Source organism: Oryzias melastigma, linkage group LG4 (genome assembly GCF_002922805.2).
Source record: "Oryzias melastigma strain HK-1 linkage group LG4, ASM292280v2, whole genome shotgun sequence".
Classification (NCBI taxonomy): domain Eukaryota; kingdom Metazoa; phylum Chordata; class Actinopteri; order Beloniformes; family Adrianichthyidae; genus Oryzias; species Oryzias melastigma.
This window is the reverse complement of record NC_050515.1, coordinates 5,932,561-5,950,719: the sequence shown is the minus strand read 5'-3', so window position 1 is coordinate 5,950,719 and position 18,159 is coordinate 5,932,561. Positions and strand designations below refer to the sequence as shown.

Sequence of the window (18,159 nt, the reverse complement as noted above, 5' to 3'; positions counted from 1 at the left end):
ATTTAAGCAATTTGCTAGCATTTTTGGCTAATTTGGCATCTACTGAGGTTTTTTTTTGTAAATCTGGAGTTTTGCAAGTATTTTAGCAACATGCTAACATCTTTGGCTAATTTCTTATCTACTGGGGTTTTTATAGGTTAATTTAGATTTTAGCTTCCATTTTAGCAACAGGCTAACATTTTTGACTAACTTAGCTTACTGATGAGTTATAGGCTATTTTAAGTTAAGCTAGTATTTAAACGATGACCTAGCTTTTGTGGCTAATTTGGCATCTACTGAGGCTTTTTTAAAATATAATTTAGAGTTTAGCTTCTATTTTAGCAACATTCTGACGTATTTGACTAATTTAGTTTAATGAGGAATTTTAGGAATTTTTAATCATACTTTTTTGGCTAATTTGGCATCTACTGAGTTTTTTTTTTTATTTTGAGTTTTGCAATATGCAACATTTAAGCAACATGCCAACAGTTTTGGCTAATTTCTTATCTACTTGTTTTTTTTCAGTCTAATTTAGAGTTTAGCTTCTATTTTAGCAACAGGCTAATGTTTTAAATAATTTAGCTTTCTGAGGAATTGTAGGCTATTTTAGAGTTTAGCTAGTATTTAAGCTATGAGTTAGCTTTGTTAGCTAATTTGGCATACTAAGGTTTTTTGGCCCAATTTGGAGTTTGTCTCATATTTAAGAAACACACTAAATATTTTTGCAAAATTGACATGCATAAGGGATTTTAATGCAATTTTACTACAATTTTTTTAGATATTTAGGTCATCTCTTTAATAGTTCTTTAATGAAATTTCCAGTCTTTTGGCAAATTTAACATTTTGCAAATAACTTTTGCTATTTGCCGTTTTCAGCAAAAAGCTTCAGCCTCTTTAGCGACTACTTTCAGCAAAAAGCATTCACACTAGCATTATCGCAGGTAATGCAACTTTTCTAGTTGTGAGTTGTATTTTTTTTCTATAAGAACTACATCGTCCTGTTACTGATTTGTGCTATATAAGTTGTACTTAGCTAAACATACTTTTCAAAAATTCCAGCCTGTTCTGCTGCTTTGTGGTGTTTCAAAGACCAAACTTGTAGCACCCTGACCCTGCAGTGATCTCTGCATGCAGAGTAACACGCCCCCGTCTCCTTCAGTCAGTCAGGCTGCAGGCGGAACTGAAGCCATTTGTCCACTGGCCGGATCCCAACTTCGCACAAACGCATGCAGAAAATTGTTGAGCATCTCCACTCAGTTTGTGCTGCTCCAGTGACTGATGCTCTGCAGTTCTTCCCCCAGCGGGGGGGTGGGATCAGCTGGACGTCTGCCAGGCTGTTGGCTGAGGCCTGCAGCATCAGGGTCTGGGACTTGGAACTGAAGGCCTGGTTTGTCAGCCCCTCGTTGCTGCTCCTTCTCGTGCCAATGACAGCCCCCTGTACCCCCTGAACCCTCTTTCTCAACTAAACCGTCAGCTGGAAGTCAATGTCGTGCCATCCCATCCTTCAAACAACATCAAATCCCCATCAGCAGCTTGCGAGCCTTTGTTTCACTGTCACTCCTCCAGCTCAGTCAAGTCACTATCTTTGCTGTCCATCTCGGTCTGCGATGGCTGAGCGCGACAGATTAGAGTGATCGGATGAGACACTTCGGACATTTTGATGGATTAAAGAGACCAAATCAATGTCTCATTAACTGCATTTCAAGACTGAACTAAATATAAATGAGGTTGGAGGTTTGTAGATGGGATCTGTCCATCAGGTGAGGATTTTTTTTCCACCCTTAAAAGTACTGTAATAACTAACTCCATGATGAGTTTGACGCTCAGCTTTGTAATTCCACAGCTTTTTGAATTCAGTTTCCTTCAGCCGGCTGGGACAGAAGCAGATGGGGGGAAAACGGTGAACTGAGTCAGCAGCCCTGTGAGCTCCGAGCAAGGACGCCACCTCCACAACTCGCTGGACAGATGAAGCAGCGGTGCACCTGCACAGGCAGCACGGGGAAGCTCCTTATGTTTGCAAAAAAAAACAAAAAAACACCCTGATACTTAGTCACAGAGACTACTGGGTCTAACATGATCTTGTCAGCATTTGAAACAAACATAATTCAATTAAGGATGTAACAATTCTTCGTGAATCGGTAAAAACTGATTAAAACTCGTCAATACGTTAAGTGTTGCAGAAATGTAAAAAATTGATTTCCCCCGGCCTGGGCAGAGCTGATGACATTTCTCCATGCAGGCTCGCTGTGAGTGTGTGTGCGGGGAATTCCCAAGAGAATCTGGCTACAGAGAAAAAAAATATGGCGCCCGAAAATGAATAGCCGTTAGTCCCTCCCCCTGCCGGAGCCGGCCGCACCAAAGATATTGTTTTAAGTTTTTGACCTTTGTGGTGTTTTTTTTCTTCATGACACTCTCTGTCGTGGAGAAAAAAGAAAAATTTTCCTGTCGCAGCTCTGATCAGCTGATTCACAGAGGAAAAATAAAAGTTAGTTTATTCACATTCAAAAGGGTAAAAGCTGATAGTTCTGAAAAGGTTTTAAAATATCATTTTGAAAAGGTTTTCTAAAGTCTAGGTCTAGGACATTTCCTCTTACGTAACCGGCTAAAGTTACGATTTCCACTTCCGTCTACAGATTAATTCTGGCGCCATCATGTGTATGACCAGAAACCGCTCAAAATTCCTTCAGATTTAAAAGTTTCACATAAATCAGTCCCTCTAGGATTTAATGCTAATTTTGAGTTTAGCTTCTATTTTAGCAACAGGCTAACACTTTTGACTGATTTAATTTACTGAGGATCTTTAGGCTAATTTGTAGTTTAGCTAACATTTGAGCAACATGCCAACATTTTTAGCTTATTTCTTATCAACTGAGGTTTTTTATAGCTAATTTAGATTTGAACTTCTATTTTAGCAACAAGCTAACGTTTTTGTCTAATTTGGAGTTTGGCTCCTATTTAAGTAACAAATTCAAAATTTTTTGCAAATTTGGCATGTATTAGGGATTTTTAAGCAATTTTAGCACAAATCTTTTGGAAATTTAGGTGAACTTCAGCGCTCTTTCATAGTTCCTTAATGACATTTCCATTCTTATAGCAAATTTAACATTTTTAAATAGCTTTTGGATTTAGCAAATCCCTTCAGCAGTTAAAGTAAATTGTATCACCATTTTCAGCAAAAAGCTTTCACACTAGCATTATCACAGGTAATGCAAATTCTCTGGTTAGTAGGAAAACAGACAGTTTGATGAAAGGGCCAAAAAGAAAACATGCGTCATCATTGTGCTCAGAAAAAAACATCAAAATAATGACTTTAAAACTGTGAATCGCATCGAATTGTGGCTTGACTGAGTTATTACATCCTTAAATTCAATGTTTTCCAAGTAAACATTTCTGATTACTTTTTGGCTCGCCGATAAAAACTTCCCAAAGTTGAAAGCAGTCAAATCAAAACTTGTAAATTCCCATCGCCAAACACAATTTCCAGCCTAATCCACAATCGGAGCTCTAATTAAAAGTGGTTTGAGGCTTGAAGTGGTAATATTAGCTTTGTTGAAAAGGTATTTAAAAAGTAGGAACAGCCTGGAGGCATACGATAAGAACAAAAGTTACAGTACAGCACTTCCACAGAGAGTAGGAGAGGGCGGGCGCTCGCCTGGTTGCTGAGCAGAGGCAGAGCTCCACCTAATCTAATCACCGTTTCCCCCATCAGCTGCTTCTCAGGCGCAGCTGCGTGAGCGTCTGCCCGGCAGCAAAGGAATAGGGCGAAATCACGCAGAGACCAACTGACCATCGGGCTCCAGCAATTCCTCGCATAGCTGTGGGGATGGCGTGGGCGGAGCCTGTAGGTGTGTGTGTGTTTTAATCTGGTTACTGATATGCCTCTGAACCAGAGCTCGTATAATCAAATAACTGCAAGGGAAAAGGACAGCCGTCTGTCATCCGTCCTAATGACTTAACCGCTTGATGGAGGCGATGAATAAACCAGATATTCAAGTAGCTGCATGAGAGCAAAACGCATTACTGACGGAACAACAAGCTGAAACTTACACTCAACCTTCACTAAACAGCCTTCTTCTCTTGAGTGCTGTGATCAAATGATCGCCTCTTAAACCGGCATCATTAATACAAATAGAACTTAAGTTTCATCCTAATTTCATCACTAGCTGCAACATTAGAGCCAAAATATTTCCAAAGTGTTTGTCCTTTTTCTTTTTTAGTCGATTTAAGTGATGGATTTATCTCAAATAATTCCCAATTTTATTTTTTTCAATGCCCCCAAGTTATAGATACTTATTTTGTATGATTTAAAGTGAAAAATTGTTTCTAATTTGCACGTTTTTGAGAAAATTTGTAACTTCAAGTGATACGTTATGCATATATCTCAAATCAATGGTTTCTCAGCAAGTCTGACATTTTCATTTTCAGAAATTGTTTCTAATTTCCATGTTTTCAGGTAATCACCAACAAGGGATTTGTCCAAGACCAGGGAGATACTAGAATGCTCTTCACCAAAAAACAACTCTTCCATTTCTGATGACAACAATGTTTGTCGGGTAAAACTGTGGATCTCTGCAGCAGGCGCCCAGCAAAATAAAAACCTTGGCCGCCCAGAACACCTCAGAAACAAGGCCGATTTCATTACAACTAAACCCCCCTGCACTCGTGTTTAGTAAAGAGCTTTTGAAAACACCCAAAGGAAACTATCTTTTGTAGACTGAAGGATGGAGTAAGGACAACGTGGAAGATGTAGCGGCTGATTGCTACAATCTTTGAAACATTTCAGTCTGAAAGCACAAACAGTGCGGTGTAGTTGTTTAGCAGAATCTTTCTGTGCGCAAACCCGGCAGGTGCTGATCCTGCTTTCTGGTGACGCCGATCAGACTTGATAAGCACTGAATATCACTTTCTATTCTGTCGCTCTGAAAAAGCGAGGAAAAAAACTGCCACTGTAATCATTTTTTTCTTTTAGGGTAAAAATACCTGTTATTAGTCGTTCCTCTTGTCTGATAAATACAGCGTATGGACAGATGTATAATCTAAATAGAACAGAAGTTTAAAAATTATATTTTTATTAATAACTAGAAAAGTTGCATTACTTGCAACAATGCTAGAATGCGAATGTGAATGCTTTTTACTGAAAAGGAGTCGCTGAAGATGCTGAAGCTTTCTGCTGAAAATTGTGACGCAATTTATCGCTGAAGGGATTTGCTGAAAATGCAAAAGCTATTTGAAAAATGTTAAATTTACTGAGAGACTGCTAATTTTGTTATAGAGCTATAAAAGAGCGCTGAGGTTGATCTTAATTTCTAAAAATAATTGTAGTAAAATTGCTTAAAAATCCCTAACACATGCCAATTTTGCAAAAACGTTTAGTGTGTTAATTAAATATGAGATAAACAAAAATTTAACCCTAAAAACCTTAGTAGATGTCAAATTAGCCAAAAAAGCTAGCTTGTTGCTTAAATACTAGCTAAACTCCAAAACAGCCTAAAATTCCTCAGTAAACTAATTTAGTCAAAAATGTTAGCCTGTTGCTAAAATGGAAGCTAGACTCCAATTTAGCCCCAAAAACCTTAGTAGATGCCAAATTAGCCAAAAAAGCTAACACATTGATTAAATACTAGCTAAACTCAAAAATAGCCTAAAATGCCTCAGTAACCTAATTTAGTCAAAAACGTTAGCCTGTTGCTAAAATAGAAGCTAAACTCTAAATTAGCCCTAAAAACCTTAGTGGATGCCAAATTAGCCAAATAAGCTAGCTTGTTGCTTAAATACTAGCTAAACTCCAAATTTGAAAAAAAAAAAAAAAAAAAAAACTTCAGTAGATGCCAAATTAGCCAAAAATGCTAGCAAATTGCTTAAATATTAGCTAAATGCCAAATAGCATTCTAATTCCTCTGTAAACTAAATTAGTCAAAAATGTTGGCCTGTTGCTAAATTATTTGCTAAAATTTAAATTTGCATAAAAAACCCCAATAGATGCCAAATTAGCTAAAAACATTAGCACATTGCTTTACTAGCTAAACTAAAAAATAGCCTAAAATTCCTCAGTAGACTAAATTTGCCCCCCCACAATAGTCTGTTGCTAAAATAGATGCTAAAGTCCAATTTAGCCAAAAAAAAACCTTAGTAGATTACAAATTAGCCAAAAAAGCTAGCTTGTGCTTAAATACTAGCTAAATTCCAAAATAGCTTAAAATTCTCAGTAAACTAAATTAGTCAAAAACGTTAGCATTTTGCTAAAATAGAAGCTAAACTCTAAATTAGTCCAGTAGATAAATGTAAAGGCTTGTTGCTAATCTACTTAAAATTATGAGACTTGAAGACTTTTTCATTCATCCCCTATGGGGGCATATTTTGTTCAATATTTCAAACACTATAACATGTCAGCTGGAATGTCCTGAACGAGCTGAACGATAAAGTTTGATTGAGTGTTTATGTGCCAAAAACATACGGAGTGTGAATTCTTAATAATCATTCACACTTTGTTACTTTATTATTAAGCATTCACACAATAATAAAAAAGTAGCATTAAAGAAACTGCAGCGCTAAAATTTCAGCTGAAACGATCAGAAAATATTCATCAAAACAAATTATTCATTAAGAATCCCTCACCATGTAATTGCTCTCACTCAAAAAGAAAAGAGGTTGAAATATAGTTAAATGTTTCATTAGCGAGACGGGTCTGCAGAACTTCAGAGAGGCGACAGATGGATGCAGCTCCCATCCGTGCGGTTGGCGATGGTGCTTCAGGAACAAAGCAGCGAGACGCTGCGGCTTCCTCTAAAACGCCTCTAAATTCTGGCTGATGTTTGAGGTTGAGGCGACTTTTTTCAGAAAAACGTCCATCATCTAAAGCGAGGAAGCTGCAGATGTCTCGTGGCAGGTGGGGAGCGTTTTTTGAAGCCCCAAATATGTCTACGCCACACCACAGCGGTGTCATTTTGTAGCCAGTTCAGTAGCATGTTCGATCTATAATTCATCTGGCTACAGAAATATATGAATGTTTAATATGTAAGAAGCGGCGGGGCCTGTCGAAAGCGTGACCTTGAAACGTCCCTTAAACATCGCACGGCGGCTGATTAAGCAGCCAAACAACACGTCCGACGCTCATTTCTCCGTCTTTCCTGGGATGCAAATTGCAGATGAGAGGAGTCAGCTGGTCTCAGGAGAAAGTGCCAGTCAAATCCAAACATCTGTATGAATACCAAAACACACGGCGAGAACAGAGGAAGATGGGAGTGGATGGAGAAGAGTAGTGGCTCAGAAAAGCCGTGTTCCTCCTGCATTCTGAATTTTTGACTGAACAAAGACCCACACACACACGAACGCCTCTTTCACTACTCTGTATTTTCCATCGGGATATTTATTCTGCAAAAGCAGCGATGCACAACAAGGGCTCGGTCCTGTGTTTGCTAGTGGGCTGAGGCGCTAACACTCCCCAGCTGATTATGTGTCTGTCTGTAGCAGTTTGAGCTGCTGCCAAAGGAATTAGGTCTAGTATTTGTGAATGCTGCTCCCCTCGCAGCAGAATGCCGCTCAGATTTCTAGCTTTTTAAAAAGAGAGAGAGAAAAAAAACATGTTAAATAAATGAAGGAAATCGCTGTGGAAGCCTATTTAATTTTTAATGTAACCATTTTGTGAGTCTTCATGTATGTTTAGGCTTTACACAAAAGGAATATTTAAAAACCAAAGCGTGCTAATTGGGACAGAGATTGCTACAGTAGCTTCTTATTCAAACAGGCTTTTGCCTCATTAACTGCTTCCATCTCGCTTTTGTCTGAAGGAAAAAAGACGTTTAAAAACAATACAACGTACGGCTGACACAACACAGACGCACAACAAGCAAAAGTGATGACACGAAAACAGAGAAAAAGAAGCGTGTGCTTTCTAATGTCAGTTATATTTATTTTTCCAGAATTATTGCTGCTTACAGCTGAAATGTCTCCATGTGAACATTATAATTGAATGATTATTGTTGTGGTTTTCCTCAAAAACCTTGATAATTTAATATTTTCTCTGAAAATTAATGTTTACACATGGAAAAACTCCCTTTTGCAAGACTTAAACTTAAAGTTTTTCATTATCAGCTCCATCATTGAATCCATCTTTTGAGTCTCTGCAGTGATTGGATCGTCACTAGGGCTATGTTAATAAATTAATTGATTTGAATCAATTTAAGCTTAATAGATTAATAATCGATTCATAAAAATATCAATCGATTTAGCACATAAAGCTAAAGTCAGCTCGCTTGATGCTAACGTTTAATGTAGGACGGCTAATGCTAACACTCAGTCGACCTAAACATACATTGCTGACTAATTTAATATTTTTATAAACTCACAGGTATAATTTTCCAAATTATTTTAAGGAAATAGTTTTAAATTAACTATTTATGGTCTAAAACATCATTTTTTCCTCATACTTTCTTCTTCTACTGTAATAAAGTGTACTGCGATCGCCACCTAGTGGCCAAACTGAAACTTCCTCCAGGAGAAGCAGAATGATATTTACAATGACTGACTGACTGCTGCCTCTGGCTCCTCCTCCAAAATACAGTTCAGCTCTACACACTGCAACACGCCTTGGTTTGAACATCGATTAGAGCTGGGAATCACGATACAATGCGATACACGATACATGGCTCACGATATTGATGATATCGTAATACTGCGATAATTGATTAAAATGGTCTCTAATTACTTACATTATATAAAAAACACGTATTTTTAAAAAAAAGTATCTCCCAATTTATTTTTTAACTTTGTACTTTATTTTGTGGAACAAATAGAAACTTTTTTCCAAATCAGTATTACTGTGTTTTGACAAGCACTGACACAAATGGAATTGGAATTATTTGTAAAATTCAGCTGTAACAACAGTAAACATTAACATCAGTTCCAATATTTAGTGCAAAATTGTTGTAAACAATGGAACAAAAATGAAATAAATCTCACAAGAGGATAATGAGTATAACAGCCTCTTCAAACAAAAATAAAACATCAATACTTGCTGAGAATCAATCGCAGGAATATATATCACGATATATCATAGTATCGATATTTTGGCACACCCCTAATATCATAGCCTTAGAGTGGGGGGAGGGGAAAAATTTTATTGAACTCTTTTCAATAAAATTGCAGAAACTATGTCCTAAAAACATTTTTCTTTCCTTTTATTTTGGCTCAAACGGCATCATTGGAATTGAAAGACCACTGAAAACACACAAGATGATCAGCCATCAAAGAACAGAGAGCCAAAGAAGGCTCTATTTCTGTTTTTGAATTAAAATATCCAGTTTTTTGACAAAAAAAATAAGATGTTATGATATTTCTACGACCGATTAGAGATTTGTAATCCAGCCTAAATTAGACTGATTGGAACCACAGCCTCAAGTGGTTAAAAAAGATACTGCGCTTCTCAAGAAAAATGTAAAAATAATACATGAGTGTAGAGTAAGAGCTCACAGGACAGAGAGGCTTATGGGAAAGCAACATATGAGTGAAAGCACCAATCAGTCTTTGTTCACTAATTATTTGCTGGAGTAAAAGCCTAAAACATATTGATATTTTAAGAATCAACTGTGTTCTGATGATGAAAAATATAAAAATGATGTTAAAATCATTCAAACGCTTTGCAAATATAGTCTCCAATTTTAGTGAGCATTGATGCTCACTAGTTTTTCATAGGGACTTCTGGGAAATTACCACGACACTGGATTTTGGAACTGTGGTTTCAGACTAAATGGTGAACACCTTTTATAGTGCATCAAGTCTATTCACATCTAAAGACAGTAACAGTACAAGAACCATAGAAGGACACAAAGTCAAGAGCCAAAACCTCTTACACACAATATGATAATTCAGCTGCTATTATTCTAATTACTCCACCTCACCTCCTAAAGACGGTAAACCACGTTGAGTAACAAAGCTTCAATGTTTCCTTCATTCGCTAAAGCGTTTCTCGTTGGCCTTGTTCATGAAAGTCTGTATAACATATTTACCACATACTGAAGAAAACAATAATCACCCCGTGGCTTACAGTAAACATCATTCAACAACGCTGTTATTATTATTCGCCTCCGTGCAATCACAAGCTATCAAGTTAGCTGCGCGGGATTTACAGTTCGAGTTCCTTCAGGAGGTAAAGACGTGTGTGAGTCTAAAACAAATAAAGTCTAAGTTGCTGCCAAGACTAACCTTAAAGTAGAAAACTACTAACTAGATTTCAAACAGGAAGCTTTAATCTGTAAAGTTTGGTTCTCCTAATGACGGTTTGGATGCTTACATTAATGTAGGAATGACGGAGACCCGCCCATTTATTCAAAATTTAACCTTAGGCTTTTCAAAATGTTTGAATCTTTCACAAAGTTTTGACACAGACTAAAAATAATCACTTCATAGATGCTTTCCTTGTTCTTTCTAGACATTTTTCCTATTGTTTTGACTCATGATCTTTGTCTAAAAAAATGAGTTTTTGTCATTTTTGAAGTAAAAATGATACAAATTACTAATGAATTGAGTTATTTGGAAAAGCTACTGACTGTTGGGATTCAGAAATATGGAATATCTGAACCGTCACATCAACACTAACAAGAACAGAAACTTTCTTTGTTGGACAATCTTCAAGCAAACATTCACTCTGACTCTGCTTCTATGACATTTATTTTATTTCCATCCAGCTTTCTCTTTTTTTTCTTAGAGCTACTAGTATTAATGATGAGAGAGTCCCACTACAAAGTGAAGTGTCCTCCATCGCTCCCCAAATATCCTCGGTGGGGGGTGAAGGTCTCGACTCTGTGGCGCTGGATCCATGTGTGAAAATGAGGTCTGGCGCTCCCTGAAGCAGGTTTTCAGTTTGGGCTTCAGCCGTTCAACCATTGTCATTCAAACTCACTGACTGATCCCTGAAGGGAAATTAAAGACAAATCCTGGAAAATGCTTTTTGCCGCTGGGGAAGAACTAAAGAGAAGAGCACGGCCAATTTCTGTTTCGACGTTCATGCCGCCCTCAGCATCACGCGTTCAAGCAGTTACTACTGCAGGTTTAGGGTCATATCGCGATACTTGTATCAATTTAAAATGCTGACAAGACGATATTTAATAATCATTTATGAGCGTCCTTTACGCCTGGTTCACACTGGACGGAGGCTGCTTCCATTTGTCGCCCTCGGTAACCAAAGGTGTGGTCCACACGCCGTGCAGCGGACCATTTCGGCGCCTGGTTTATTTTACAGGCGAGCAATCTGCATCAATTCTGACAGGAAGTTGCATTAAGATATATGAGAAAATCCGGTTTATTTTCAAAATATAATCAATTTTTTACAATAAAACACTCCAATTGACAATTGTGATCATGTTTTTGTATCTAAACAGATGTAGAGATGAAAATAAACGTACAATCACAACACACACATACAGATTAATGTAGTGTGCCGACTCCAGAGTGGGGGGTTTGGCTGGGTTTTGGGTGTAAAAAAACAAACATGAGAGAGGCAGAGAGCACTTCTTCTTAGCAGAAACACGGGGTCATATTTTTACGTTATTAATTTACCCATGATGGGAAAAAAAAAAGAAATCTCGAGCAGTAGCGCCTGTTGACCGTTGAGGAAGAATGCGCATCTGGTTTGAATTGGAGGAGAGCGCGGATGCCGCGCGCTTCCTAGCGTTGGCGTCTTACTTTTGTTTTCTAGCTAAACCCCGACCACTAGTTGGCAGCACAGCTCACTGAGCCTATTTGAGCAGCTCTACATCACAACCAAAACAACAACAAGATTCCATGACAACCAGCTTGTGGTAAATGTTCAGTCAGCCTCGCGGTTTCTGTTGATGTGAGACATGTACTACTACGTTTTTACCTGGATTCCGTACCGTAAAGTGATATATTGTTCTTGTAAAGTCTTGGGATATATCATGATATTCATCATATCATGAGACACATATCGCCAGACTCCAGCCACTACCAAGTAAAATTCTATGTAAACGTGTTTTGGGGTTCCAGCTTAAAAACTCCCCAAATGACGCAAGTTTCTACAACCATTTTCGGCCTCCAAGTACAAAACCTGTGTCCATTGAACCAACTTTTAACATTAAACCAAGTCGAACTTTGACCAATCAGGGACTCAGATTTGGTAGTGATGTATAGACAGAAGTATCAATCATAGGAAAACTGGTCATGGAGGAGAAATCAATAATTGCAGTTTGTCCCCGACTGGAATTATCTGACACCAAGTCTTTCATAAGACGTCGGGTGACCCAAAATATTTTGCATCGACTAGTTTACCGAAATCCAAATTTGGTTTGAAGTCGGTACATTTCTGTAAACACGGCTACTTATTTACATCTGCAATTGACTAAACATGATGCTGGACTGAACAATTGTTACATAATCACTAAAAGACTTTTGATTTTACCTCCTTTTCCACAATGTTTCATATTCATTTAGGTAAAAACATATTTTTGTTAAGTAGAAAAGTATCAATTTAGATCAAATCTGCAGAAAAGTTGTCAGAAAAAAAGGATCTGATGTTTGGGGATGAAATCAACATGAGACGATTCTGGTTTCTATCTGAGCCCTTGACATTTGTCTCTTTGTCCATCACTCTATATATTAGATTGAAGTTTAATCAGCCTCTAGTTAAGCATGTCACTTCACATCTGGACACACATCCAGCCTCCTGACACAGTCACAGTTAAGTAAAGCTGCAATACTCCAAACTAGGGGTGTGTATTGGTAAGAGTCTGCCAATACCATACTTATCACGATACCCGGGTCACGATGTGTGTCGCAATATATCCCAAGACTGTACCAGAAATATTTTTCACTATTTTTTTAAAGAGTATGACTTAGAAAAAAACTCTACCTGGATATCAACTATAATTTCCAGAATTGATTCAATTCGATTCACCAGATTATGGATAAATTAAATTCCAATTTTTTTTCCCATTCTTTCGATCCACTCAATTCAATTTGATTCAATTTAATTTTGAGCTTAAACATTTAGACACATTTGCTTAGAATATATTAATATTATATATTTGTTTTGAATTTATTTATATTTATCCGATACAGTTCACATGCTGTAAAATGTATTAGTAAAATGATGAGATTGTTAATGTCATCCAGTGTTACATGGATTCTCTAAAAGGGAAGTTCTAACAAAAATGTTCAGATCATTAACATTGTAAAAATTGTTCTGCCTCTCTTGGAGGGAGTTTCAGTTTGGCCACTAGGTGGTGATAGCGCTATAGCAGTACACTTATTTCAAGAATAAGCAAAGAAAGAGCAAAAAATTGTGCTTTAGACCGCAAATAGTTACTTTAAAAAATACTTTCTTAAAAGAGTTTGGAAAATTCATTCTTGAGAGTTTATAAAGATGTTAATTTAGTCAGCAATGTATGTTTACGTCGACCGAGCGTCAGGAAATCCCGTTAAACGTTAGCAACAAGCGAGCAGATTTTAGCCTTATGTGCTACATCGATCTCTAATTTTATGGATTGATTATTGATCTACTAAGCTTAGATCGTTTCAAATCGATTACCATATTTTCCGGAGTATAAGTCGCACTTTTAGGAGAAAAGTGTGACGATTCAGAACAAATCCACCTAGCCAAGCGTAGCTAAAAAATAAAGAAAGACAAGAATATTAATATTTTGATCTGTATTGGAAAAATATCAAAGTTTAAGAGGAAAAAATCAGATTCTCTTCAATGTTTGTTTTAGACGACATTTCTTCTGCCATTTTTAGTAGCAAATAATTCGGATGCAGCGCCCTCTGGTGGTTGTTAGTAAAAACAACCGCTAAAAGAACCAATGTTTACTTGGAAAATTACAAATATTTGAGCCTATTTACATCTAAAAAAAAAATTAAAAAAAATACACAATTAAGTCATTCCTTAGTATAAGTCGCACCCATGGCTAAACTATGAAAAAAATGCAACTTAAACCCCAGAAAATATGATTTTATCAACCCAGCCCTGCATTAATTCATTGTTATAAAATGGCAAAATAAATTCTAATTATCACAATGTTAAGTACTTCAACTGTATTGCAATCCATGTTTTTATTTGAGTTTCGATTCGGCACCCATTCCAACTAAAATCTTAAGTAGTAGATGTTATTAAATATCGTCATTTTAAATTGCGAGCTGAAGCATCGCGATATATCGCAGAATCGATTTATTTTCCCCTACACATCTACTAACTCTACGTACCATGTGTTTTCTGTCTCTTGTTCCTCAAAATGAGACTGATTCAATAACCACATTCTAATCCTGTTTTGCTTTGATCTGCTGGACTCTAGCTAATAAATTCCAGACACACCCCATCCTATTAGCATTGATGTATAACCTTGGAGCACATGATGTTCTGCCTGAGGGGGTTAGAGCCAGCGTACGTTCATGTGGGGGTATGAAACCGTGGCCTGTCTCTAGATCTGGTTCCCAACAGGAGGTTTCATGGTGCAAACTCATCTAATGCCTCCATTTTTTAACCAGAATGCCCTTCTTCAGGCCACTCAAGCCTTACTGAAGACATTTCCAAACGTGCTTCTTCCTCGACAACTCTTTGTGCCACACTTTCACACGTTTGCTGACACAACGTCCAGGGAGATGGGGAAACAGCTGGAGACGAATGCTAAAACACCAAACGGAGGAGCTGCCTCCATTTCAATTAGCATTTTGATGACAACTGATGGAAGGAAGCCAGCGTGCGATAAAACATTTAGCTGCTGACAAAATAAATAATGGTTTCACCGTTCCTCATGCAAATGCAGGAGTGAGTCAGTCCACTTTGTGCAAACCTTTATGGAGGAAGAAGATGGCAAAACTGCCTGCAGTCAGAAAACTGCTGGCAATGAGATATCAATCTGTCCTGCTATTTCTGACAGGTAAAGGCGACAGCATGATGAAACGCCTCCTCATTTTATTACTTTCACTCCATCGGCTGGGTGTGATGGATGAATGGCTTAATGAATGCGATGCTGGAGTGAGTGTCAGGATGGTGAGCTAAGCAGATAGCACTATTTCCGTGGAGCAAGTTCCCTGAAACACTTTCCAAACACATGCAGTAATGTGGAATGCTGCAACATTGTGGTAGAGTAAAAGCGTAAGTTGTGTGGAGGCAGGGTGGGGAACACTCGTGCCTTTAATACAGAACACCTCCTCCTTTTCCCTCCACGATATCTGGCTTCATTTCTCCTTCAACTTAACATTCTCCGCATGAAATAGCTGAGCACAAGTTCTGGAAGAGGTGAGGGATCTCTCCCCAACCTCCCGATGAAATCTCCTTACCATCTTAAACCCATTCCACTCCATTTGAGAGATGCCGGCCGTTGTCTGGTGTCTCCTCTCCCCACAACTCCTATCTAACTTTTCTCTTACGGAAGGCTTTCCTGTCTCCCTCTTCGCTCTGCCTCTCTAGTCGTCGCCTCCTCAGTGCCGGATCGAAGCGGAGAAGAGCGCGCAGGAGGTGCACGGAGCCAACATCCCTTTCTGCCACAGATGCTGTGAGGAGAATGATGAGTCTGGATGAGGAGGCTGCAGCAAGCCTCCCTGACTCCCTCCTCCTCCTCCTCCCTGCCACCACCCGCCCAATCAACCTGCTCAGCCGGAAGGTCAGATCCCACCCACACAACCCCGCCCAACGCTCCTGTGCAGCCTGTGATTGGCTCCCGGCCTGCCCGTCAGCCCCTAGCCCCCCCTCTCCCGGTGTTAACACCTTCGCTTTCTGGCTGGCTCCGAGCCTTCGTCGGCACACGTCAACCTCTGCCTGCTTTGGCAGAGAAAAGGCTCTCTGGATCCCGGCGAAGCAATCAATCGCTGCTGAAGTCTGCGCTCGAGCGCGCCAGGCGGAGCGGCGCGCGGCACGGGGCGCGCGGCGGAGGGGTTGCAGCCTCAGGCGTTATGGAAATAAGATGCCTTTGCGGCTGTGTGTATAGAAATGAGCTTTGTGAAATTCTCCCTACATTACATGACAAAAATACTTAAAAACAGACACTTTTACGGAGCGGAATGAGGACGGAAAGGCGGCTTTATTTGGACAATTTCCATTAAAAATAAACAAATATACATTTCCTGCGGCTAAGAACTTATAAAAAACATTTCTGAAAATAAAAAATAGTTTTGATGCATTTCCTTAAAAAGCTCGTCTTGATTTCTTTGTGCGTAAATCAAGAACCGATTTTGCGCATGAAAAGGGGAAGTAGGAGATCAGCTCTCACGACATCTCGCCTACTCACCATGACCATTCTTATGCCAGGCTGGCGGTCTGACTGGAGGAGTTCACTGCAAACAAAACCGGGAAAAAAAGGAAAAGTGGAAGAGGAGCAGCGGCGGTGGAAGACGCGCGCAGGCGGAACCGAAAACGGAGCAGCGGCGTCCAGACAGGAGGAGGAGGAGGAGGAGGAGGAGCAGAGGACTCTCAGGAAAACATCTGACAAACACGAGGAGGAGATGGATCCACTCAAAAGGAAAACAATGACAGCAGGCTTCCTCTGAATTTCCTCAAAAGCCAATTATGGAATTGTCCAGTCACCTTGCGCGCGCTTTCTGATTGGCTGAGGCGGCGCCTGAGGGACAGCCCACCTCTCCAAGTTTAGGGGAGGAGTGGTTTAATATTTCTAAATAATACCTATTTATTAGGGTTGGGAATCAGTAAAAAAAAAATGAACAAATTAATCGCAAATCTGGAAAAAATTAATTGCGATTAATTGTTTTTGTTGTTGCAATATTTGCTAGTCGCTTATTATTTGCAAATATGAAATCACACGAAAAATTACACATTTATAACATTTATTTGTACTCCTTTAAGGACCTAAAACTCAATTTTGTCTACTTTTGAATTGACTTTTGGATTTTAATTTTGAAAGACTTTTTGCTTATTTTGTATAATTGTAATCAGCACAAAAACATTTATGTAACACTACCTTTATTTTGTCATTTTTTCATGTTATATTCACACACTAGACATAAAATCATGTAAAAACAGAAAATTCAATCTGGAAAATTTTGATTAAATTTGCTGTGGAAATCCAAAAAATGTTTGTTTTTCCAACATAGAATGAAAGTTTTAGGTGTAATTTTATTAAAACAAGAAGAACACTAGAAAACTAAACATGTTTTAGAGCACTGCTGTCTATTGGAGATTTTTACTGGAATTTTTTCATTTTTTCCTCATAAATTGTCTTTATTATGGTCAAAAAAAAAAAATTTGAGAATTTTGATCCAATCTACTGAGGTGGGGGCGTGTCTGTCCACTCCGAACTGCTCGCCTTCCGTGACGTCAATGGGCGGGTCTTTCATGCAGTTTCCTCAATTTTTGTTATTGTAGAAAATTAATGTTGGTCCTCATCCTAAAATAAAATAACAATCGGTTTCCTCGTTGTTGGATTCCTAATGGCCGACATCTCCGTTTGGCTCCGCCCCCTATAGAGAATGCACTTCTGCTGTCAGATTGATGTTTATTCTCCGCCTTATTAAAATAAAAGATCGTTTTTGTCCAAAAACTACAAATAAATTCCATATTATCTCTTTAATTTAATAAATTCTCAATTTCAGAATGTAAAAAAGTTTAAGTTTATTTAGACAGTTTTCTTATGCTCAGGATTCCTGAGGCGTTAATAAATATTAACGCATTAATTATGGTTTATTAATCGAGTGCGTAAACTTTTATTCATTTTTTTAAATCAAAATTTGGTCAATTTTTACATTTAAGGTAAATAAAACTGAGCTGATTGAATACTTTAAACCCTGAAACCCACCAATCCAAGCTGATGCAGTCCGTCTGCTTGAAGCTGATAAAGCAGTAAACCCTGCGCTTGCACAAACTTTGCTTTGAAATTCCTATTTACTCATGTTGCCATTTAGGCATATTAATTATGATGGTATCATAATGAAAACGCTTCATTTCAAAAGTTGATTCTCTTTGCCCATCAGCTGACTTGCCTCATGCTGGCATCATCCACCTGCCCCCTATCTCAGCAGACAAGAAGAGGGAGCTCTCGCCTCCTTTAAAGCGGATGTTCTCAGTCTTGGGTTACCCTTTAATTGGCGTATAACCTCTTGTTTAAAAGCAAATATGTTGGAGTTTTGCTGTTCATTCTCAATGGCGGGATATTTGGATGCTGCTGCCTCCATCATCAGGTTAACTTCATTTTCTGTGTTCCAGAAAGCACTAAGAGGGTG

General features: G+C 38.4%; 1 protein-coding gene across 13 annotated transcripts in view; it reads right to left on the bottom strand.

The window, feature by feature from the left end:
* elavl4 (ELAV like neuron-specific RNA binding protein 4) overlaps positions 1 to 18,159 on the bottom strand; it is a 110,953-nt gene that overhangs the window by 78,189 nt on the left and 14,605 nt on the right. The window contains exon 1 of one of the 13 annotated variants that reach the window (XM_024278686.2): positions 16,215 to 16,545. The exons of 9 other annotated variants lie outside the window; for them this stretch is intronic. In XM_024278686.2, coding sequence (XP_024134454.1) covers positions 16,215 to 16,223 — 9 coding nt within the window. In that variant the 5' untranslated portion in view covers positions 16,224 to 16,545. Of the gene's footprint in view, positions 1 to 15,267; positions 15,697 to 16,214; positions 16,546 to 18,159 lie in introns of those variants that run through there. 3 more of the 13 variants (XM_024278687.2, XM_024278683.2, XM_024278685.2) reach the window with 3 other exon arrangements.